General features: G+C 44.8%; 2 protein-coding genes across 2 annotated transcripts in view; both read right to left on the bottom strand.

Annotated features, from left to right (window-relative positions):
• LOC109409361 (thrombospondin type-1 domain-containing protein 4) overlaps window positions 1–25,780 on the bottom strand; it is an 820,641-nt gene that overhangs the window by 776,949 nt on the left and 17,912 nt on the right. The window contains exon 2 of the mRNA XM_029859333.2: window positions 5,323–5,918. Within this exon, the coding sequence (XP_029715193.1) occupies window positions 5,323–5,336 (14 nt within the window). The 5' untranslated portion in view covers window positions 5,337–5,918. The remainder of the gene's footprint in view (window positions 1–5,322; window positions 5,919–25,780) is intronic.
• LOC134286315 (uncharacterized) lies at window positions 10,955–13,524 on the bottom strand. The gene is made up of 2 exons (XM_062847920.1): window positions 13,088–13,524; window positions 10,955–12,913 (listed from the first exon to the last, which is right to left on the bottom strand). Exons 1-2 carry the CDS (start codon window positions 13,150–13,152, stop codon window positions 11,746–11,748), a joined length of 1,233 nt encoding a protein of 410 aa, XP_062703904.1. The 5' UTR covers window positions 13,153–13,524; the 3' UTR covers window positions 10,955–11,745.

Raw genomic sequence — 25,780 nt, forward strand, 5'->3', positions numbered from 1 at the left:
CAACATGGTGAAAAAAATGTTTTGGTAGATAAATTCAAGATGGCGGCCGAAATCAATATGGCCGACCAAACTTTTTATAACTGCAAAGAGTACCTCTATCTTTTCTCTTTCCAACAACCTATAGTTTTTAAGTGGTTTCTGGCGAAACTTTCGAGTTTTAACGGTTTAAATGAGCCAATAATTGATCAAAATCGAGGGGTTCACCAAAATGCTTGTGGCTCTAACTAACGGGGGGTCCACCAATTTGATTAACCAAATGCATTTTCCTTACTTTTTTGGGGAGGACTTTCAGAAAATCGCCACCTTAAACATTTTTGAAGACATGGTGTAAATAGTGGGACGGTCTCAGCGAGAGTTACCCAGTATTGACCCTGTCCTGCAAACCTGGCTCTTTCGCAAAACGCTTTTCCAAGCTCTGTAGTCGCCTGTATGCCATCGGGTAACTGTCGGGCATGCTGACGACATCCATTCTCCAGAGCAGACCCGTCTCGAAACTTTGACCAATTCTCACGGTAGTTTGTTCCAATATCTTACGTGCCCGACGATCTTCATCGGATTCTACCCGGTAGGGACAGTTGACGCCGGCTTCCTCCATGGTAAAATAATTCTTCAAAACTCGATCCATTTCAACGTCGCACTGATGAACACCGCAGTAGTCTTCTCCTGCAATCGCTCTAGTAGGGCCACAGATAGTCCATCCGAGTTTACACCGCAGGCCGATAGGTTCGTCTTTATTTCCGATTCTCGATTCGATCGGCGCCATCAGATCCATATTATCCAGTCCGATTAGGATAGTCGGCTGGGCACTTTCCTGATTCCCAATGTCAATGCCCCGTAGATGTGCAAACTTCTCAGCCAGTTCGTCGAAGTCTACGGTCTGCTGTGGCAAATTTAGTCGATCCACAGTATGTACTTCATTTAGCGGATATTGTTCGCCCTCGTCCTTGCCGGATATAGCCAATTTCACCGCCATCGATGATTTCTCGGTCCTAGTCACGCCAGACGTCCATGTCAGATTCAGTGGCCTTATCGCACCTTTCAGTCCCAACTTGTTAGCCACTCCTTTTTCCAACAATGTTCTGGATGAACCCTCGTCGAAAAACGCGTATGTTCGAAATTGCTTGGTCCCGTTAACCAGGATCACTGGTACCACTCGGAATATGACTGACGACTTTGATTTCCGATGGTGCAGCATGCAGCTCGTTTCTGGTGCCTTTTCCACGCGATGCAGCAAGGGATGGTGATTTGCTCCACATCCTGAAACGTTACACTGTTGCTTATTTCGACACTGCATGGTGCCATGGTTGTAGAGACACAGATTACAAAGATTCCGATCAGCGACCAAGCGCAGACGTTCACCGAGAGACAGCTTTTTGAAGTCTTCGCAATTCCTTGCACGGTGCCCGGCCTTCGAACACGTCGCACACGTTTTATCCTCCGCCGCCTGCGTTGCGAACTTCCTTGATTTATCGTCAACGTTGGTGCCGGACACATCGTTGTGTGCGTGGATGAAGCTTTTCTCTTTTGGAGCCTTCCTTTCCTGTTTCGCTGATGCCTCCATAGTTGGGTTCACGAAGGTGACTTCACTTGCCTTGTCCATCAACTGCTCCATGAAATCCCCGAAGGTTCGAATCGACACGTGCGGTACGACCTTCTTGAAACGAACCCACTCTAGCTTGAAACTAGTGGGTAATTTATCCACCATTTCTTGGAGCAAAACAGGATTGCTTAGATGATCCTGCTGATTCGCAGCTTCTAAATGATCACATAGTTGCTGGACTGCCATTCCGAACTTAATAACAGTGTCCAGCCTTTCCTGTTTTGGGGGATCAATGCTACGTACCTTCGAAATCAATGATCTAATCAGCACTTCCGGCTTACCATAGATTCTTCGCAGCGTGTCTACAACTCTGGGCACGTTCGCAGGTAGGATTAATCTGCTTCGTACGGTCTCAAGTGCCGCGCCCTTCAGACTCTCTTGTAACCTGATCAAGTTTTCTACGTCTGAAAACCCACACGCTGCATTTGAGTTTTCGTATGAGCTTATGAAGATAGGCCATTCATCGACTGCTCCGGAAAATGTTGACAGCTTTTTCGGCCAGACCTGTCTAGCCGCTATTTGAGCTGGTGATGGTCCACACACCGGAAATTCTCCAAGCATTGACGGCGGCACTGGTGCTGATTGCCACTGTCTTTCATTCCGTTCAAAATTCGCGTTCATGTTGACGGAGGTGGTCACCCTTGGTTCCGCTGTATTTCGAAATGTAGCAACGCCAGGGGGCGCGAACGATGACGCTCTGTGGTCTCGGTTATCCAGAGGTCCCTGGGATCGAGCTATGCTGGAAACCATCCCCAGCCCGTACGAATTCATGGTACTCCCTAGAGGCTGGAGTTCTGGTAGTGATGGAACATGTTGTCTATCGTGTACTACAGCTGCTGGCGGAATTTGTTGCTGTCGGGGTAAAACACGAGAATCCGGACGACCGGCTGGAGTTACTGGAAAACAGGCCCCTTGCAAGCCAACGTAACTTGGCCCAGCTACTGGGATCGCTTGCATACCGTAGGTCTCGAAGGCTTTCTGTCCTTGCTTTACCTCTATTTGCTTATCGATCCACTGTCTGGTCCGACTAACGTTGCTCACCTTCGAGCTTCGAACGCTTTCCTCCTCATCATCGTCGGATTCGTCGATATACACACTTGGAAAAAATCACCGACTTCGGTAATTTTTTTACCGAAATCTCAACCGTTAAGTTTTTTACCGGAAAATTCGGTGACGTTTACCGAACTTCGTTAAATTTTGACAGATAAACGATAACATTTTACCGAAATTTGGTAATTTTTACAGGATTTCGGTAAAAAACCATTACCGATCGCTCAGCTGTTGAGATTTCGGTAAAAATTACCGAACGCGACTAGCTGTGTACGATGCCATGACGTCATACCTTCTTCGCATATACTCCTGCTGCATAGCATACTCTTCGTCCAAGCGCTTGAGCTCCAATTCCTTCGCCTTCTTTCTCCTCGATGACACCGTGCTAGTCCCTCTGTGGCGCTGGGACCTCATCGCCAGGCAAAGCTTACAACACCACGGTTGGTTCTGGATAGAGTCGTCCACATTTGCGCAGGAATAATGAAACCATTTCCCGCACTCGTCGCAGGCCACCATTCCACGATCGATCGAGGGGGACAACTGACACAACTCGCACACGCAGTAGGTGTTATCCAACGGTGGTGGGCGGGACATTTTGTAAGGTTCCGAACAAAGAATTAAATTCTTTGAGAAAATGTTCGGATTTATACGGAAGAACCTCTCTGTAGCGTTTACTGGGAATACGCTCAAAGCTAAAAAAAAAAAACATTTTATTTAGTGATATTGAATTATGGAATGAATCAGACGTCTTACAATTTAAGTTTCTCCTCAAAACAACCTTACATTAGATTTGTCTGGCCCACTTTCCATAAACTGGTGATGCAATTGAACCTAGAGAAAATCCCGTTTTAATTTTATAACTCTAACTCAAAGCACAAAACTTACTGTTTAAAGAATTCACTCATATGGAAACGTAGGTGAAATTCAATAGATTCTTTTGTGTACTCGTAGGAAACTAACCTAATTATTAAAAGATAAATTTTAGTTCACTTCTTTGTTATAAATACTATTTTACGTTCAGTTTACCAATCTAGATTAGATTATTTTCATCGACACCTTTTGCACAAATTCAAGTAATAAATCTCCGCGATCTAATTTAATAATCTTCCTCGATCACGCTATATCTCATCAGACCACATCAAAGCCTTTCTTCTGCCTATGCATCACACGATCTGGCAGACAATGAGCAAACGGGCGAGATGAGCTCGCATTTCATTGCCTATCTAATTTGCCTATCATACGCCGTAGGGGTTTGCAGTACAGTGGATACCTAGCGATTCGTACAAACTGCTTTACGGTTTTCTGGTATGCTTCTATGGAATATTGTAGACTCATCAATGGATCATTTGGCAATTTTTCATGGATCGTTTAAAAAGTTTAACGGCGCAAACGTTGGGCTGACATTTTGACCCGAGTTGACCTACATAGCTACATACCTACATACCTGAATATTGTTATTTTCTATAGCCTAATCGAAAGAGCTTATTTTTCTGAGTATAACACGATTCTATTGCGTTCCAATTCCTTTGTGTTGATGGTTTTATAAACAAAACAGTTTTAATTTCCGTGGATATAATGATAGTTCAATCGATAAAATTTTGTTCGCCCTGATAAAAAAGAAATCCCCCACACAAAGTTTGAATGCATTTCAAAAATTTTGAAATTTGACTTATTTTTTTACGGAAATTCCGGTTACGAAATAATCTGCATACACCTAAAGAACCCAATGCGTGTTATACTTCAATAACGCATCTTACACAGACTCCCCTTTACATAGAAGTAGAAGCTCAGTATCAAATCGGAGCATAATGCCACCGCACAAGGAGCGGCATGTGGAGTAGCACTCATTGGGAGCGCGTGGCTTGGTCCCACTGAAGCTCTGGGAGCTGTGAGCTGTTTGACGTGATGATATCTTTCCAAATGGGTTCGTTTTGTGTGGCGGCGGCGACGGCGGCAGCGATGACGACGGTGGTGTTCGCCTTTTTTCGTTCTTATTGGGAGTCCGCTCTTTAAGGTCTCTTCAGCTCAAGTACCTTCGTCAGGGGTGGTGTTTCTATGATGTGCTTGCCGCGGCATAATCCACTCCCTGGTGGGTTGTGACGAAATGGATTCTATGTGTCGTAGTTTTTGGTCCGTTGAGATGTTCTGCTCTGAACGTGCGTGTGGAGTCGATGGGTATGCTGAGGGTACTTTAATTCAAGCTTTTGCAGTGATTGAATTGTGTTAGACGACACACAGGGAAGCTTGTTTTAATGCTTTGCATTAAAGACAATCGAGGATATCATCAGATGCTCCTAAAGTGTTTCAGCTGAAAGAAGTGAAACTTGGATATTAGAACGTTTCTAGTTTGCTATCTTTAGTATTACTTTCAAGAGCAAAGTATGTACCTATGTAATTGGTAATAACCTCAGTCCTCCATCAATAGTCTAACTCTGGGCAAATTGCATGCATTTGCATAGAATATTTGATGAGATTTTATCAATGTAATTGAAGTAACATAATTGATGCTATCCAAACAGACAGTATGGTCATCAATTGTTCAATAATATTTTAGCAATTTAAATGAAGCAAATGTTTACGTCATATTTATTGAAACCCCATAAATAAACTATTCAGTGGTTAGTGATTACGCCCGTCCCACCCCCGCTGAAAGTCCAAATAAAACTCATTACCTTGATGTCTTCATTCTGGCATTTAATTAAAATTCCTGGTTATCCACGAGGTGTGTCCTCTCGGTGGGTCAATGATGCTTCCTCGCCAACAACAGCAACACAGATATGTAGGTGACACAGGCACTGGCAGCTGCAATTCGTTATCCCTGTCGTCACAACACACTATTCACCTTTTGCACCACCGCCACAATTCACGGGAAATTCCCAAATCGTAAATATAAACAGCTTTTCCGCGAAATATCACCCACTCGTTGCACAAATATTTCACCGGGAACAGATTTCGCACCGAGGAGGCTCTTCAGTTTCACCACTATACAGCAGGCATATACCCACCGCTCATTCAATTTCGTCCAAAAACGCTACACCAGTATGCGGGCACACCCGGTTCCGGCCGATTACGGATTTAATTTTTTTTTTTTATTGTTTTAAACTCCCTACACGTTTGGGATTTTTTATGTCACACCGCAACAATTATCACATTTTCACCTTCACACCTTGCGGTAGGAGGAGCGATGGCGCAAAAACTATACCACCCGAATGCAGATGACCGACCATCCGCCAGCGTTTGGTCACAATCCGGTGGGCGCAGCTTCGATCTGTTGGGCAAAAGGTTGAAGAAAAGAAAAATTTAAAAAATTTAGACGGAAACTGTGAATGAAATTTGTGAAATTCAAGGAAATTTCAAAATAATGGAAACATTGTTTAATATTGACCAAAGGTTTTGTGAAAATTAGACGGGCTTGGTGGTCTAGTGGCTACCGCTTCTGATAGGTATGCAGAAGGTCATGGGTTTCAATCCCTGGCCCGTCCCTTTCATCCTACTTTGTATCTTTCTATCCTCTTTATCTCTCTCTCTCTTCTCTACATATACAATTCATGTATATTCATAAAGGGCATTGCATGAAATTCTTTCCTTCTTTTTCACTCTTACAAAAATTTGGTAAACAACAAGGCCAAGAAACGTCAAAATCCCATACAAAATCAAAACAGTGAAGTGCCCTTTGTTCATAGCCATCGCTAGAACCAGAAATTGCAAAAATTCTCTTCCCTTCCTTCCAAGTTCCACAGCACAGTGTTATATAACGCCTACAAGTTATGCAACCAAAGGGAACTGTGTCGCTTATCCTTCATAATAATCACCACACCACCTTACGAACACTATAAATATCCTCTATCCATGGAACGCATCACCGACCCAACGGTGACTCCCAGATCTCCCATACTTTCCGTCCAACAAATACCCCAGTCTGTGCTGGTTGTGGGGATCCAGAGGTGATCTCGGTCTTTAGTAGCAACAACCAGCACACAGCAAACTCTAACATTCATTTCCCTTCCCAACTGACTTATAAGGACGTGGCCGGCGCCGTTATTGATAAAAAATGTCTCTTGTCCTCACAAGTTCCTAACTCATGCTTCCACGGGTCAAGCGATGGCAAAGACCGCCTGCTAAGAGTTGTGTGCGCAGCTGGTAGTGCAGCCTGGGCGCTGTTGTCCTTCTGACTTTAGCTAGATTAAGCAGGGACGACCCGAGCGTCTGTTCACGAAGGAGGTGCAGCTCAAACATCGTCTGTTCTGACATCCAGCGGCTGAGTAAGAAACGCTGCACCACGCACAGCTAGATCCAAGGTGGTAGCCCCATCAGCGTGGTTGTCCCAGTTGTCGCGACCGACATCTGACGAGTCCATTCTGATCGTTTGCCCAGCTATCAACTGGGTCGGATGACTGTCGCAAGAAAACTCACGAATCGAGGAAATGGCGCTCTGGGTGTGAGCCTCGGCCCGGCGGGGTGGGAAGTAACAGCGAGAGAATTTTCAAAACCTCGCTGCTACCGTCAGCTTGATCCAACTCTTAGTGTGTTGCACGCTCCGTGTCCGATGGAAGAATGAATGAAATGCGCTTCGCGCAGTTCGTTTTATTCAGTCCAATGCCCGGACAGGCGCACGCTCAGTGGGCGCTCGGATTGAGCCTCGGCCCGGCGGGGTGGGAAGTAACAGCGAGAGAATTTTTCAAAGCCTCGCTGCTACCGTCAGCTCGATCCAACTCTTAGTGTGTTGCACGCTCCGTGTCCGATGGAAGAATGAATGAAATGCGCTTCGCGCAGTTCGTTTTATTCAGTCCAATGCCCGGACAGGCGCACGCTCAGTGGGCGCTCGGATTGAGCCTCGGCCCGGCGGGGTGGGAAGTAACAGCGAGAGAATTTTTCAAAGCCTCGCTGCTACCGTCAGCTCGATCCAACTCTTAGTGTGTTGCACGCTCCGTGTCCGATGGAAGAATGAATGAAATGCGCTTCGCGCAGTTCGTTTGATTCAATCCAATGTCCAGACTAGTACACAGTGGGTGGGCGCTCGAAGTGAGTCTCGGCTCGGCGGGGTGGGAAGCAAAAACAGACGGTGAAGTTTTTTTTTTTTTTACTTCAATTACCGATGGGCGGAGCACAAACAACAGACATTATCCCGATGGCTTTCTTTCAGACAGTTTGTGATAGGTTTTCATTCTGTGAATTCCACAACAGTTGTTTTTAATGCTTTACATTTTATTTGTACATTTTTACAATTGTCAATCTCATATACTACAATCCCCTCCTCCTCTACTCTCATGAAATGATGAATTATGTGTTTTATTTTATTATTTTATTACTTTTTTTTTTATATACATGGTTTTCTTTATTACCGATGAACTAATTGTTAATAAATCATTCTTATTTCTTTGTTGATGTAATGACTTACATTAAGTTAAAATAATAGCTATGACATCAATCAACAATTTAATTTGTTATTTGATATTGATTTTCCTCGTTCCGCTTATTTTAGTCATATATGTTGTACAACACCATGTCTTTCAGCTTGCTTGGCAGCCGCTTCTCTCGTTGCGGCCGTGGCATTGGCACTACGGCGCTGCCTCCCTTGGATTGACCTCCAGGTACATCAACATTCGACGATCCATCTGTAGAAAGTAAAACTCAGTAGATTTATTCTTAGTTATTTGTTTTAACTTACCAATGTTTCTATCTTTATCGATATTTGGATATGTTTGCTGAAGATCCATATTTTGAGCTGCTTCGAATCTTTTGTCCACGCTCTCAGAGTGTTTCGAAATGTTACCACCTTGAAAATTAGATAATAAGCTGAATCCTTGAATAATAAAATTAAGAAAATATTTCACCTTTTTCTGACACTGCATCATTACTGGGAATGCCAGCAAAACTTTGAAAGTTATCAGAATTTTCCTGACAGTGGTCTTCGCAATCTTGGATGGCCCTCTTAGCATCCCCTACGTTCCTTGAATAAATCACTCCACGGCTGCTTTTTACTACAAGTTTGGCTCCATCTCGTGCTATAACCGTGAACTTTTCAGGATTGAAATTTGAATCTGACTTATTTCGCTTGGTTTGCGTTAAGATGACTTTATCTCCAACTGCGAGGTCCGAATCTTTGGCATTTCTTCGAAAATCTGCATTCTTCTTGCTTTCGAGCTTCGAATACGCATCCTTCTCTCTGATATCTTCACGGTCCAGTTCTGGCGATGCTTGAGTCTTCCATAATCCAGGGAATGTTCCTCGGAATTTCCAGCCAACTAACAGCTCGAATGGCGTTACTCCCAGACGAGTGAGTGGCCGTACTTTATTGTGCATGTGCACGTATTTGTTCAGGGCTTGTCTCCAATTTACTCCATCCAATTTAGAGGCTGACAATGCTCGCTTTATCCCTTCGTTTTGCCTTTCAACAGCTCCGTTGGATTGTGGGCAAAGAGGAATCGATTTGCGGATCTTGATCCCTTTATTTTCCCAGGTCTGTACGAATTTATCGCTTTGAAAAGGGGGGCCATTATCACTTTGCAGCACCAAAGGATAACCCCAGTCGGCGAAGATTTTGTGCAGAGCCGTGATTGTGGAATCTGCATCCATGTGTTTCATCTCTATGACGTGCAAATAACGCGAGTATGTGTCGACGATCACGAGAAATTCTCCAAATCCAAACTCTTTGTCAGTGAAGAAGTCAATCTGTAAAATTTCCCACGGACCATAGGGAAGTTCTCTGTTGGTCAACGGAATAGGTGGGTTCTTCTTTGATAGCAGTAGACACGTTTCACAGCGCTTTATGAATGATTCAACCTCCGAACTCATTCCAGGCCACCAGAAATGGTCACGTAGGATTCTTTTGGTGGAACCGATTCCCATATGGCCCTGATGAGCCGACTCAATAGCTTTTGTTCGTAATTCTTCTGGAAGAACTATCTTGTCGCTTCTGAAAACCGAGCTTCCAAAAACACTAAGCTCCTTGGCCTGTGATTCATATCTGCGCAAACCATGCTCCCAGTGTCCTGTTTCAAGTGCAGCTCTTACTTTCTCCAACTCTGTATCCTTTTCCGAATGTTTCTCAATATCGTCCCAGGAAATTTCCATTGCTCCTGCATCGATAAAGTACAGCAAATGATTGGTGGCGGCTTCCTCATCAAACGATTTGATTGGCTGACTTTGTTCGACCAATCTGGACAGTGCATCTGCCACATTCATTTCACCAGGTATCCTTTTGACATTGAAATTGTAGGGCTGCAGTCGCAATGCCCATGACTCTGCTCTCGTCACTGCTCTTTTCCCAATTCTGTGCTGGCCACCAAAAATAAACTCATTCGATTCTGCATCAGTTCGTATTGTAAAGAACATACTCGTGAGGTACACAGAAAGTCTTTCAACAGCCCAAACCATTGCCAAGGCTTCTTTTTGTGTCTGGGGATACTTCTGCTCTGTAACAGATAGCGCCTTTGAAACACACGCTATTACCCTCGGGTTAGATTCCTGGTCGAATTGGACTAATACCGCCCCCAAGCCAAACGGTGAAGCATCGACGAATAGTTCTGTGCGGTCGTCTCTGTTGAAATATCCAAGCGTAATGGTGTCCCACGCCTCATTTTTTAGGAGCTCAAATTCGTCCTCGAGTTCCTGATTCCAGAAGAATCGATCAGCTCTTGCTAACTCTCGAAGCCTTATCGTTTTGTCTGCTCTGTTTGGGATAAATTTTCCGATAAAGTTGACCAATCCTAAAAAACTCTTCACCTCTGCAATCGACTCTGGATGCCTGAAGTTTCGCAAGGCTGAAATCTTCTCTTCTTCGATCTTCCATCCTTCAGCTGACACTACGAAGCCCAGAAATTCAACCGACTGCTTTCCGAAAGCGCATTTTTCTTCATTTATTTTGACATTATGGTTTTCCAAGCTCTTCATCACCTGTTCCAAGTTTTCGTCGTGTTCTTTCTTAGTACGCCCGAAGATCAATACGTCATCCAAGTAATTAATCTGACCTTCACATCCAGCAAGTACAACGGTTTGCAGAGTCTCCTGAAATATATCGGGAGCATTCGTCAGTCCGAACGGGAGTCTGCGATAACGGTAGAGCCCATCTCCGGCGAAAAAGTTCGTTAAATGTCGTGAGCCTTCGTCCAACTCAATATGGAAAAATGCGTTCGTCAAATCAATGGTGGAGAACCACTGGGCACCATGAAGTTCCATCAGTATCGACTCAAGTGTGGGCATTTTGAAGGGAGTTCTATAGATACATCGATTGGGTCCCCGCAAATCGATGACGAGTCGAATGTCATTCTTTCCTTTGGGTACCACCTATAGGGAAGAACAGAATGAACGATCCATGTCCATAGTGACCTCTTCAATGATCCCGCTTGATAGAAGATAGTCAATCTTCTGTTTCGTAAGTTCCTTGAATGCTTTTGGAATGTGAGTGTACACATTACGAGCGGGCGGCATATTAGCATTATACTTCAACGACACTGGAGGAATGTTGAATTTTGGAAACTCTCTGGTTGAAACGGTTTGAATATAGCGTCCATTGGGCTGAAACTGGTGCCGTTTCTGCTGTCGTATAGGCACATTTAAACCAACGTCAAGGACTGAGTATCTGATCGCCGTGTTAAGCCCCAAAAGTGCTTTGAACTCATCCACCACGTAGAATTTTTCTACTGTTACTGGTCTATCGTGCGAAATGAACAACTCAGCGGAAAAATTGGCGACAACTTTGATTGGTTCAGGCATTGCATACGCTTTCAATGGTGTGTCAGAAGAGGATTTCAGACCAATTATTTGAGACTTAGCGTTCTGATCGGCTAAAATCAGGTCGAAAGATGCCTTTGTAATGGTGTTCACCTGCGCACCAGAATCAATTAGAAATTTAACTCCAATCCCGGCAACTTTTGCTTCAATCGTTGCATTTGGAATTCTATGGCCACAAGTGGCCTGCATGTTGTTCACCTCTAGTGTATCAGATTCGGCGACTTGTGAATCGGTTTTAGCCTGTAAAATGATACGCAAACATTTAAATCAATATTTTATTTTCTTTTATTTCAATTAGTTTATTTCAAATAAAACTTTTCTTTCAAGTTGTAATCCATTTAAGATTGTTTCAATAAAACATGTTACTCCAAATCATCAATGTTTTGTACCTTTGGGTCTGGATCAGCTTCCGTTTTCGCACATTCGATGGCGGCAATCTTCCGTTCTACGGTAGGCTCCTCTTCCTCTGCGTGGCGTTTTAAGGGTCTTCTCTGCTCCAATGGGCTGGACTGATTCGATGGACAGCAACGAGCAATATGGCCATACTGTCGGCAAATTCGACAGTCCTTCTTGATCGCAAAGCATTCAGATGATCGGTGATAAACGCTTCCGCACCTCCAACAGTTGGATTGTGAACGATTGTTGCCTCTCGAAAATCCTCGTCCTCCTCTTCCACCACCACGGTTCGGGAATCCTCTGCCTCTTCCGTACGAACTGAAAGCTGTTCGTTGGTTACGATATTCCTCATTGCTGTGAGACACCGCCGCAACCAATGGCGAATCTCTCAGCCTTTGCCTCCTTAGAAACTCTTCTTCGCTTGATTTTTCAATCTCATGGTCCTGGATCAGATCGATGAGGTCCTTCATGGTACCTTGCTTCAGCCAATTCCGATTGGCCAGTGTCCGAACTCTAGCATCGTTAGCCCTTTGTGTGATAACTCTCACTACCGCCTCCATCTCTTCATCCGGTCCATAACCACACAGCTTCGCAGCACAGGTCACGCGCCGCACAAATGCAATGCTGTTTTCCGTAGCTCCTTGCAGCATCATCATAAGCTTTCCTCGTTGCGTTAGTGTGTATGCCCTGGATCCATAGTATCCGTCAAGTCGAGCCAATGCGTTCGAGAATGGGGAAGTTTGCTCATCCGGCATCTCTGGTGTAGAAGATGTCGTGCTCAAGATTTCCCGGAGCTTGGGGCCAGACTTGATCTTGAACACTCCGTATTTCATCCTTTCATCTGTAGCGTTGGCCAGCTGAAGCGACGAAACAAGCATGTCCTTCCAGTATTCGAATGCTTGTTTGTCAATTTCAGTTTGCCCTTCCGATGGTACGCATTCCGGTATGTTCAGTGCACCAAGTGACCAATTGCTCATCGCCGAAAGAAGTGGTCCATCAGAGTGGCCCGTGCTAGACGACGCCGGAATCCAGTCACTGCCAAAGCCTGACAAACTTGCCACTTGCTCGCGGAGTGCGTTGTTCTTTTTGAGAACCTCGCTCAGTTCCTTTAGAAGGGACTTTTTCGAGGGCGTTCTGTAACGAATCACAAAATAATTGGATTAGCTCAATTTCCAAAGCAATTTTCTAATACACTCCGTCTTTTTCCACCGGAGGCATATTCGAAACTCGTCTATGTCCACCGAGTTCGATTCTTATTTTTTTTAACTAGACCTCCGTCTATTTCCACCGGAGTCTATGCAAACTTACTTTGTGGGAGCCAGCGGTCCGTTGAATGTTGCGCCACTGTCGCGACCGACATCTGACGAGTCCATTCTGATCGTTTGCCCAGCTATCAACTGGGTCGGATGACTGTCGCAAGAAAACTCACGAATCGAGGAAATGGCGCTCTGGGTGTGAGCCTCGGCCCGGCGGGGTGGGAAGTAACAGCGAGAGAATTTTCAAAACCTCGCTGCTACCGTCAGCTTGATCCAACTCTTAGTGTGTTGCACGCTCCGTGTCCGATGGAAGAATGAATGAAATGCGCTTCGCGCAGTTCGTTTTATTCAGTCCAATGCCCGGACAGGCGCACGCTCAGTGGGCGCTCGGATTGAGCCTCGGCCCGGCGGGGTGGGAAGTAACAGCGAGAGAATTTTTCAAAGCCTCGCTGCTACCGTCAGCTCGATCCAACTCTTAGTGTGTTGCACGCTCCGTGTCCGATGGAAGAATGAATGAAATGCGTTTTTTTTACTTAAAATTCGTTTTATTTTCATATTCTTTTGGTTTTAACAATTATTTTACATTTCAAGTGATCTGCCCTTCTGGCACTTCATCTTTATGGTTATTTATATACATTTTTGTCTTGGTACTATTTAAAAATTTTACATACTAATTTACATGTCGGCTCCTATTGGAGCTCTGGTGGCTTTTATAAAAGAGAAAGGAGAGAGTGGAAAGAATTTGATAACCTAGCTACTATTTACAAAACTACTATATACAAAATTTGTTATTCTAGGGGGTGAACAAGGTCTCGGATGACCTGTTGGTCGGAGCTGTGGCAACGTACCCTATACCTATCGATAGACTCACCAAAGCGCTCATCGAGTGTTTTCATTCCGGCCAGACGGTGAACCTCGGATGTTCTCATTCTCGGAGGAGTGTTGAGAATCATCCGTAGGAACTTGTTTTGAACTCGTTGGAGTTTCAGATGGTGTGTTTTGGCGCAGCTCTCCCAGACTGGCACGCCGTATTCGATGACTGGCAAGATGATCTGTTTGTAAACAGCAAGCTTGTTCTTATGGGACAGAGTCGACTTCCGGTTGATAAGAGGATAAAGTGACTTTAGTAAGATGTTACATTTGGTGACCGTCTTGTCGACCTGCTGTCTGAACAGCAGCTTGCTGTCTAAGGTGAGGCCAAGATAATCAGCTACGTTCGACCATTCCACCGTTGAGCCATTGAGGGTGATCTTACAGTCCTCAGCCGGAGCAAGTCTTGGGGATTTGGAGTGTGGGAAGAGGATAGCCTGGGTCTTCGCCGCGTTGACACAAATCTTCCAGCTGGTGAAGTACTCTGTCAGGACATTCAGGCTTCTTTGCAGTCTCGACGTGAGCGCTCGTATTACCCTACCGTTGTGGACGACTGCGGTATCATCAGCGAACAGCGACAGAGATCCATTTTCAGGGAGTTGGGGCATGTCCGAGGTGAAAATGTTGAACAGAAGTGGACCTAGTATGCTTCCCTGCGGAACGCCGGCGGACACATCTTGCGCGTCAGAGACTGCAGCATGCATCGAAACACTGAAGATCCTGCCCGATAGATAGTTTTGTACTATTTTCACCAGGTAGCTGGGAAGATTGTGTCGCTGTAGCTTGTACACCAGACCATCGTGCCAGACGTTGTCAAAGGCCTTTTCAACGTCCAGCAGGGCCATGGCGGATGTTTTGGACACAGACTTGTTCCGTCTGAGGATGTTCGTTACTCGGTTCAGTTGGTGCACGGTGGAACGACCGTGTCGGAAACCAAACTGTTCCTCGAGTAGGATGTTGTTGTGGTTGGTTGCAGCAAGTAACCGTCTGTGGATCGCTTTTTCAAGGAGTTTTGATAACCCTGAGAGAAGGCTGATGGGGCGGTAGCTTTTGGGGGAAGTAGGATCCTTCCCAGGCTTCGGGATTGGTATGACTTTAGCTGACTTCCACGACGAGGGGAAGTAGCTAAGTCTGAGGCACTGATTGAAAATCAGTGCCAGATGTTGGTAGAACTGGGAGCTCAAGTTCTTGAGCTCCAAGTTCAGGATGTTATCGAAGCCTGGGGCCTTCATATTTTTCGATGTTTTAATGTAGGCCGTCAATTCATCAGCTGTGATCTCCAACTCCTCCGAGAAGTCGTTGGGGATCAGATGAAGGTTGGAAGCATGTTCATTGACGACAGCTTCCTGTGGGCTGACAATGTCTTGCCCGAGATTGTGAGAGCTGATGAAGTGCCGGCCTAGCTCAGCAGCCTTCTCAGCAGGGGTTATCAAACGATCCACAGAGCTGGTGTTGTCCAGTGGACGCAACGGTGGAATGGGTCGAGATTTAGTTTTCAAAATTTTTGTCAACTTCCAGAACGGCTTAGCACAGTCTGGGAGAGAGCGGATCTTATTGGCAAAGTCGTTGTTTCTAAGGTCCACCATTCTGGCCTTAATGATTTTATTTATGCGATTTACATCGCTTTTTAATGCAGGCAGACCAGTGCGTTGGTACTGCCTGCGAGTGGTGTTACGCAAACGAATGAGGTCTTTGGTTAGTGTATCGATAGGTAGGGTGTTACTCACCGGTCGGGACTTCGGCACATGCTGCTCGCGGGCCAAGGAGATGGCCGCCTCGATGTCGCTCAGCTGGCGGTCGATGTCGTCGACCGTCTCAGGGATGGCCTCGTAGCTGATGTTCTGGTCGACGCTCCGCTGGAAGAGGTACCAGTCGACTTGATGGTAGTTTCGCCTGGAGATCGTGTGCCGATTGATCGAGGAGCTAACTTCGGCCACCACCGGATAGTGGTCCGAGCTAAGCTCCAAGTGAACGATCGGCTGGGAAACGTTCCTGTCCATGTTGGTGAGGAACACGTCGATGGTCGAGTGAGCCCCGGATCTGCTCAACCGGGTGGGAGCATCCGGACTCAGGATGGTGTAGTGTCCTTCTTCCAGGTCTTGCTGCAGGATGGTGCCGTTGCGGTTTCTTCGATGGTTTCCCCAGGCTTCGTGTTTGGCGTTGAGGTCGCCAGCGACTATGAATCGCCCCTGTCGCCGAGTAAGCTTGATGATGTCGTTACGTAGAGCCGTTGCCGTCCCATCGGTGAAGTTGGCCTGCTTGGGGCAGTAGGCCGCGATGATGGTGATAGGGCCAGCAGGTGTTTCGACCTCGACACCTAGGGCTTCAATGAAGTTTAGTCGAAAACTCGGCAGCAGGTGGCAATTGATGTTGAGGCGCAAGGCGATGGCGACTCCCCCTCCACTGGAGTCGGTCCGATCTAGCCTCACAATACGGTATCCGGGAATGAAAACGCTTTTCTCCGGTTTGAGATGCGTTTCTGTGATTACGGCAATGTCAATGTCTTTCTCGTCGAGGAATTCGGCGAGTTCACGAGTTTTGTTCTGTATCGAACAAGCGTTCCAGTTTGCTAGGATGGTGGTGTCTTCACGGCCCATATTTGGTCAGGAAGGTCATGACCACTATGGTAGCGGCGTCGATTTGTTGCTTCTTGGAGCGGCAAGTGCTCAGCCGCTCGTATAGGTCACGCGTGAACTCGGCGACGATCTCCGGCGAGTACAGGGAATCCTCTTCGGAGGATAGCGGTGTTGGAACTCGGCGTTCGTAGTTACCCCAGCCAGGCGGAGGAGAATGCTGGGTTAGTTGGGTGGCGGCCGTCGCCGCATAGCTTCGTTGGCCGGGATTCGGCCGGTTGGTACCGCTTCGTCGATTCGGGTCGAGTGGGGGGAGATTGGGCACTTGATGTGCCAGCCTGGGGAAATGTTCTTCGGTTGGTGGGGGAGGCGGAGGCCGGTTACGGCCGCCTTGCTTCCTGGTTGACGCCCTCCTTCGGATTTCCAGGAATTCCGCTCGCTTCGGGCAGTTACGGTTGCTGCCCTCGTGTTTGGCACCACAGTTGGCACACTTTGGTTCGGAGCCCTCTTCCATCTGCTGGCAGGATGAAGTGGGATGCGCTCCGGCGCACTTGCCACAGCGGGATTTCATGTGGCAGTTTCGCGTTCCGTGGCCAAACGCGAGGCAGTTCCCGCACTGGGTGACGTCACGCTTCTTGGGTCGGTACCGTTGCCACTCCACGATGATGCTGAACAGCGCCTTGATTTTGTGGAGGTCCGCCAAAGTGGCAGAGTTCTTCTCCAGGTGTACCAGGTACAGCTGGTCCCGGTGGTTTCCGTCCTGGATGCGCCGGATGGGGAAAACTTGAATCGGCTTCAGTTTCACGGCCTTCAGTTCCTCCATGATGGCCTCTGGAGTTTTGTCCGGAAGCCCGTGAATGAGCACCTTCATCGGTTTGCCTCCTGGCAAATCATGGGTGTAGTACTCGTGGTTTTTGGCTTCCAGGTACAGGGAAACCGCGTTGTAGTCCACCTGGGTGGAGCAGACGATTTTTGTGCCCTGGCTACAGAGCTTAAACAGCGGATGAATTTGCTGCTTGGCCAGCTCTGCCTGGAGCACTGCAACTTCCTTCGTGGCCGTGAACAACGGCGGTAGCTTCACCCTTTCAGGGACTTGTTGGACCGGGAGCGCGGCAAACTTGTTGTTGGCCAGCAGTCTGGCTTGGAGGTTGGCCGAAGGGTCCTCGACACGTGCTCGCTTGGAGCCGAGCGGTTGCTTGGCGACGGGTTTCTCGCCACTGTCCACGGCTGTGGATGGGCCTGGCTTCGGGTTGGTGTTTCGACCCATTGCAGACGCAATTGGTCGTGGTGGGTTTGCTGCTAGTTTCTGCAGCGACGATTGAAAGCTTGCCACCTCCAGTAGATGGGCAAGGGCTGGGGATAAATCGCGAATTGGACGCGAAATCCTGAACTGGAACGGTGTACTTCTCGAACGGCTGGAAAAAACTCGGAAAATCGCTTTTTTGTCACGAGAGCGTAGTCGGACACGTCCGCACTGGGCGAACACACAGACTGATGATATGAATGAAATGCGCTTCGCGCAGTTCGTTTTATTCAGTCCAATGCCCGGACAGGCGCACGCTCAGTGGGCGCTCGGATTGAGCCTCGGCCCGGCGGGGTGGGAAGTAACAGCGAGAGAATTTTTCAAAGCCTCGCTGCTACCGTCAGCTCGATCCAACTCTTAGTGTGTTGCACGCTCCGTGTCCGATGGAAGAATGAATGAAATGCGCTTCGCGCAGTTCGTTTTGTTCAGTCCAATGCCCGGACAGGCGCACGCTCAGTGGGCGCTCGGATTGAGCCTCGGCCCGGCGGGGTGGGAAGTAACAGCGAGAGAATTTTTCAAAGCCTCGCTGCTACCGTCAGCTCGATCCAACTCTTAGTGTGTTGCACGCTCCGTGTCCGATGGAAGAATGAATGAAATGCGCTTCGCGCAGTTCGTTTTATTCAATCCAATGTCCAGACTAGTACACAGTGGGTGGGCGCTCGAAGTGAGTCTCGGCTCGGCGGGGTGGGAAGCAAAAACAGACGGTGAAGTTTTTTTTTTTTTTACTTCAATTACCGATGGGCGGAGCACAAACAACAGACATTATCCCGATGGCTTTCTTTCAGACAGTTTGTGATAGGTTTTCATTCTGTGAATTCCACAACAGTTGTTTTTAATGCTTTACATTTTATTTGTACATTTTTACAATTGTCAATCTCATATACTACACCAGTGTTGGTTGGGACATCGCATGATTTCCGGAGGAATGGATGGAAGGTATCGTGTGTCCCACATGGTGTCCCATCTACAAAAAGGGCGACAAGTAGGATACCGGGAACTACCGCGTGATCACATTACAGAGCGCTGCCTACAAGATACTCTCTCAAATGCCGCCATCTATCACCGATTGCAAGAGAGCTCGTTGGGCTATATCAGGCTGGATTCATGGGTGAACTGTGGCGGCTAAGATGTTCGCCATCCGCCAGGTGTTGCAAAAAAAACCGCGAATACAATGTGCCCACACATAACTTCTTCATCGATTTCAAATCGGTGTATGATACAATCGATCAAGAGCAGCTATGGCAGATTATGCATGAATAAGGATTCCCGATTAAATTGATACCATTGATCAAGGCGACGATGGATCGATTGATGTGCGTAGTTCAAGTATCAGGGACACTCTCGAGACCCTTCGAATCTCGCAGAGGGTTACGGCAAAGTGATGGTCTTTCGTGCTTGCTGTTCAACATTGCTAAGAGGGTGTAATAAGGAGAGCGGGGATAAACAGGAGTAGAACGATTTTCACGAAGTCCGTTCAGCTGCTTGGTTTCGCTGATGATATTGATAATATAGCTCGTAAATTTGAGACAATGTAGGATCAATGAGGAAACGTACATCCGACTAAAGAGTGAAGCCAGGCGAAGAGGATTAGTCATTAATGTGTGGAAGACAAATTAGATGTGGGAAAAGGTCTCCAGAGATAAGTTACCGCGCCCGCCACCCCGAATTTCTATCGACGCTGATGAAATCAAAGCGGTTGAAGAATTCGTGAACTTGGGCTCACTGGCTCGCCGACAACGACACCAGCAGAGAAATTCAGAGGCGCATTGTGGCAGGAAATCGTGCTTACTTTGAACTCCGCCGAACTCCACGATCGAATAAAGTTCGCCGTTACACTATCTACAAATCTCTGATTAGACCGGTCGTCCTCTATGGACGACCTCTAACATGGACCCTACGAGCAGAGGACCAACGCGCCCTTGGAGTTTTCGAACGGAAGGTGTTGCGTACCATCTACGGCGGAGTGTAGATGGAAGACGGGACTTGGAGAAGGCGAATGAACCACGAGCTGCATCAGCTGCTGAGAAAACCAACCATCGTCCATACCGCGAAAATCGGGAGGCTACGGTGGACGGGTCACGTCATCAGGATGTCGGATAGCAACCCGACTAAAATGGTTCTCGAGAGTCATCCGACCGGTACAAGAAGACGTGAAGCGCAGCGAGCTAGATGGGTCGACCAAGTGGAGGACGATCTGCGGACCCTACGCAGAGTGCGGAACTGGAGACAAACAGCCATGGACCGAGTGGAATGGAGACGACTACTATGTACAGTAGAGACCACCCCGGCTTTAGCCTGATCGGTAAGGTAAGTCACTACTGAGCAGAAGTGACTCTGGATGTAAGGAACGCGTTTAATAGCGCAAGCTGATCAGCTATTGCCGATGCGCTTCTGCGTCTGGTGATACCCGGGTACTTGTACAAGATTCTTGGAAGTTACTTTCGGAATCGAGTACTAGTTTACCGCAAGGTTCCATCCTGGGTCCGGTGTTTAGAATGTAATGTACGACGAGGTGCAGGATTCCCAGGATGACCTCCATGGTCAAATGGCACCGCGCGTGGGGCAGTTCTTCCAAAGGAAGGTGGACCCATAAGTTGATTCCGAGGGTAGATAGTTGGATTAATAGGCGCCATGGGGAAGTTACATTCCACCTGACACAGGTCCTTACAGGTCATGGTTGCTTCCGACAGTATCTACACCGTTTCGGGTATGCGGATTCTCCCGAATGCCCAGTGTGCAATGGTTTAGAGGAAACGGCGGAACACGTTTTGTTCGTGTGCCCGCGTTTTCGCACAATGCGTGACCGCATGCTTGCCACATGCGGGGCGGACACAACTCCGGACAACTTGGTCCAGAGGATGTGTAGGGATGAGTTTGGCTGGAACGCCGTTTCAACGGCTATTACCCATATCGTCTGGGAGCTACAGAGGAGGTGGCGCGTGGACTCGGAGAATGGCTAGTTCAGATGCAGTACAAGAGGTGGTCCAGGGATTCGAAGTCGGCTTCGTAGGTCATACCGGTGCCCTGCGGTCGAAATCGACCCTTACAGCGATTAAGTGGCCGCGGAGAGGAAGTCTCGGTAGCGTTGCTGTCGTAGCGTTGATCTCCGAGCCCGCTGTTGGAAAGAGGTCTCCGGCAAGGGCCGGGGCAGGTGGAGACTCTGCTGTCAGCAACCTACTGGTGCATCTGATAGGGCGTGATGGGTAGTGATACCCTTCCTTGCGGGTAGGTCAGATCGGTTTACACGTAGGCATCAGTTATTGATGTCTGCAAAACAGTTGGGCGCGGGCGTAGGGTTGATCCTGTCCGCCTTCCGAGGACAAAGGGAGTGATGAGGACCACTCGGGAAACAGGCTAAGCGCTAGCATGCTACCGTGATGGACTATCCCAAGCGAGTCATCGATGTCCGTTGCTGCAGGCTACGCAGCTAGCCTTGAGGGTGCACTAGTCCCTCTCTGAAGCAGTGACTTCTCGGTTCTGGAGAGACGAAGGGTTTGGCGACCGTAGGAATGTTGTTGAGTGGGTCGAGGAGAGAGTAATCCTGGCTTTTACTTTTGTTGTAGAAGACGGCCTTAACCCCACACTACCCGGACCTTTCTGTTCGGGTGTCTGTTGAGCAGACTTTCCCGCTATGGTTAAAAAGGAAAAAAAATGACCTGCAAGCATTCGAAGATTATGAACAACGCATACGATGAGCGTAAAATGGATGGTAGCGTTATAAGAAAAAATGTGCCAGCCCAGTATGTTTTCCAATAGCTTTCCATACGTCTCGCCAGGGTTATATAAACTTTTGTTATTGATTCCTGAAACAACTGATTCAATTGTTATGTACTATTTCATGCTGTTCAATAACAAAATTCATCTACTTCAGGTAGTCCATCACTTGCAGCATCGACAGCGATTGGCAAAATTTCCCGCAATTAATCACCTTCATCCAATTAGTGGGCGCACTCAACCATGCCCTTCACTGTTTACAATATGTATTCATATTCCCTCCCACAACTCCAACCCAAGCCATTTTCCACAATCTGCTAAATCATCAATAGAACTGCTCCGTTCCTCTCGGTTTCTGCTGCTGCTGCTACCATCTCGGTTTATTGGATAATCAAGGAGACCATCAGGTAACCAACCCACCCATCATTAATCGATGATGATGTTCGATACTTCGATGAGACTGATCACAGCTGCTTTTTGGTTTTGCTGAGGTTTTGCATACGTTGACAGCATACCCACCGAATCTATTTCCCAGTCAAATAAATAGTGAATTAGTTAGCGCTCAGCGCGCCAATTGTGTGAACCGCTCTTGTCTGCCTGCCACATGGAAGGGAATGGAGTGATGATGGCATCGAATGGCTCCTATTCCCCTCTCTCTCTCTCTGATGGCCACAATAGCGAACCACGGAAGCAAACACGCAGTTGTTAGGTACTAATCGAGCTAACCTGCATCAATGGGCCACCGGGGCAGCCAGCTAGCTGCCAACGAATTGTGGTTTTACCTCTTTATTCGATTGGCTACGGATCATTGATTTCTGCCAAATTAGATGACAGCCTGTCGCATGATTGAGAATAGTCAACTAGAAGAATAGGAAATTATGACGCGTGGATGCAGATGGTTAATAGAAAATCAAAAATGTGGTGACATAACTGAATGTTCAATTTTTGCTTGTAACCCAGATAGAAAATGTAATGGATAGAAAAGGGGACACAAGAAAAAATACATATGATAAAAGGTACAATATAGAAACTTGAATGAAGAAGATAGAAAAATGAAAATACAAGGCAAAATGAAGAATATAGAAAGAAAAGACAGCGAAGATAGAAGATAGAAGATAGAAGATAGAAGATAGAAGATAGAAGATAGAAGATAGAAGATAGAAGATAGAAGATAGAAGATAGAAGATAGAAGATAGAAGATAGAAGATAGAAGATAGAAGATAGAAGATAGAGGATAGAAGATAGAAGATAGAAGATAGAAGATAGAAGATAGAAGATAGAAGATAGAAGATAGAAGATAGAAGATAGAAGATAGAAGATAGAAGGTAGAAGATAGAAGATAGAAGATAGAAGATAGAAGATAGAAGATAGAAGATAGAAGATAGAAGATAGAAGATAGAAGATAGAAGATAGAAGATAGAAGATAGAAGATAGAAGATAGAAGATAGAAGATAGAAGATAGAAGATAGAAGATAGAAGATAGAAGATAGAAGATAGAAGATAGAAGATAGAAGATAGAAGATAGAAGATAGAAGATAGAAGATAGAAGATAGAAGATAGAAGATAGAAGATAGAAGATAGAAGATAGAAGATAGAAGATAGAAGATAGAAGATAGAAGATAGAAGATAGAAGATAGAAGATAGAAGATAGAAGATAGAAGATAGAAGATAGAAGATAGAAGATAGAAGATAGAAGATAGAAGATAGAAGATAGAAGATAGAAGATAGAAGATAGAAGATAGAAGATAGAAGATAGAAGATAGAAGATAGAAGATAGAAGATAGAAGATAGAAGATAGAAGATAGAAGATAGAAGATAGAAGATAGAAGATAGAAGATAGAAGATAGAAGATAGAAGATAGAAGATAGAAGATAGAAGATAGAAGATAGAAGATAGAAGATAGAAGATAGAAGATAGAAGATAGAAGATAGAAGATAGAAGATAGAAGATAGAAGATAGAAGATAGAAGATAGAAGATAGAAGATAGAAGATAGAAGATAGAAGATAGAAGATAGAAGATAGAAGATAGAAGATAGAAGATAGAAGATAGAAGATAGAAGATAGAAGATAGAAGATAGAAGATAGAAGATAGAAGATAGAAGATAGAAGATAGAAGATAGAAGATAGAAGATAGAAGATAGAAGATAGAAGATAGAAGATAGAAGATAGAAGATAGAAGATAGAAGATAGAAGATAGAAGATAGAAGATAGAAGATAGAAGATAGAAGATAGAAGATAGAAGATAGAAGATAGAAGATAGAAGATAGAAGATAGAAGATAGAAGATAGAAGATAGAAGATAGAAGATAGAAGATAGAAGATAGAAGATAGAAGATAGAAGATAGAAGATAGAAGATAGAAGATAGAAGATAGAAGATAGAAGATAGAAGATAGAAGATAGAAGATAGAAGATAGAAGATAGAAGATAGAAGATAGAAGATAGAAGATAGAAGATAGAAGATAGAAGATAGAAGATAGAAGATAGAAGATAGAAGATAGAAGATAGAAGATAGAAGATAGAAGATAGAAGATAGAAGATAGAAGATAGAAGATAGAAGATAGAAGATAGAAGATAGAAGATAGAAGATAGAAGATAGAAGATAGAAGATAGAAGATAGAAGATAGAAGATAGAAGATAGAAGATAGAAGATAGAAGATAGAAGATAGAAGATAGAAGATAGAAGATAGAAGATAGAAGATAGAAGATAGAAGATAGAAGATAGAAGATAGAAGATAGAAGATAGAAGATAGAAGATAGAAGATAGAAGATAGAAGATAGAAGATAGAAGATAGAAGATAGAAGATAGAAGATAGAAGATAGAAGATAGAAGATAGAAGATAGAAGATAGAAGATAGAAGATAGAAGATAGAAGATAGAAGATAGAAGATAGAAGATAGAAGATAGAAGATAGAAGATAGAAGATAGAAGATAGAAGATAGAAGATAGAAGATAGAAGATAGAAGATAGAAGATAGAAGATAGAAGATAGAAGATAGAAGATAGAAGATAGAAGATAGAAGATAGAAGATAGAAGATAGAAGATAGAAGATAGAAGATAGAAGATAGAAGATAGAAGATAGAAGATAGAAGATAGAAGATAGAAGATAGAAGATAGAAGATAGAAGATAGAAGATAGAAGATAGAAGATAGAAGATAGAAGATAGAAGATAGAAGATAGAAGATAGAAGATAGAAGATAGAAGATAGAAGATAGAAGATAGAAGATAGAAGATAGAAGATAGAAGATAGAAGATAGAAGATAGAAGATAGAAGATAGAAGATAGAAGATAGAAGATAGAAGATAGAAGATAGAAGATAGAAGATAGAAGATAGAAGATAGAAGATAGAAGATAGAAGATAGAAGATAGAAGATAGAAGATAGAAGATAGAAGATAGAAGATAGAAGATAGAAGATAGAAGATAGAAGATAGAAGATAGAAGATAGAAGATAGAAGATAGAAGATAGAAGATAGAAGATAGAAGATAGAAGATAGAAGATAGAAGATAGAAGATAGAAGATAGAAGATAGAAGATAGAAGATAGAAGATAGAAGATAGAAGATAGAAGATAGAAGATAGAAGATAGAAGATAGAAGATAGAAGATAGAAGATAGAAGATAGAAGATAGAAGATAGAAGATAGAAGATAGAAGATAGAAGATAGAAGATAGAAGATAGAAGATAGAAGATAGAAGATAGAAGATAGAAGATAGAAGATAGAAGATAGAAGATAGAAGATAGAAGATAGAAGATAGAAGATAGAAGATAGAAGATAGAAGATAGAAGATAGAAGATAGAAGATAGAAGATAGAAGATAGAAGATAGAAGATAGAAGATAGAAGATAGAAGATAGAAGATAGAAGATAGAAGATAGAAGATAGAAGATAGAAGATAGAAGATAGAAGATAGAAGATAGAAGATAGAAGATAGAAGATAGAAGATAGAAGATAGAAGATAGAAGATAGAAGATAGAAGATAGAAGATAGAAGATAGAAGATAGAAGATAGAAGATAGAAGATAGAAGATAGAAGATAGAAGATAGAAGATAGAAGATAGAAGATAGAAGATAGAAGATAGAAGATAGAAGATAGAAGATAGAAGATAGAAGATAGAAGATAGAAGATAGAAGATAGAAGATAGAAGATAGAAGATAGAAGATAGAAGATAGAAGATAGAAGATAGAAGATAGAAGATAGAAGATAGAAGATAGAAGATAGAAGATAGAAGATAGAAGATAGAAGATAGAAGATAGAAGATAGAAGATAGAAGATAGAAGATAGAAGATAGAA

This window comes from Aedes albopictus, chromosome 2 (assembly GCF_035046485.1).
Source record: "Aedes albopictus strain Foshan chromosome 2, AalbF5, whole genome shotgun sequence".
Taxonomy (NCBI): Eukaryota; Metazoa; Arthropoda; class Insecta; order Diptera; family Culicidae; genus Aedes; species Aedes albopictus.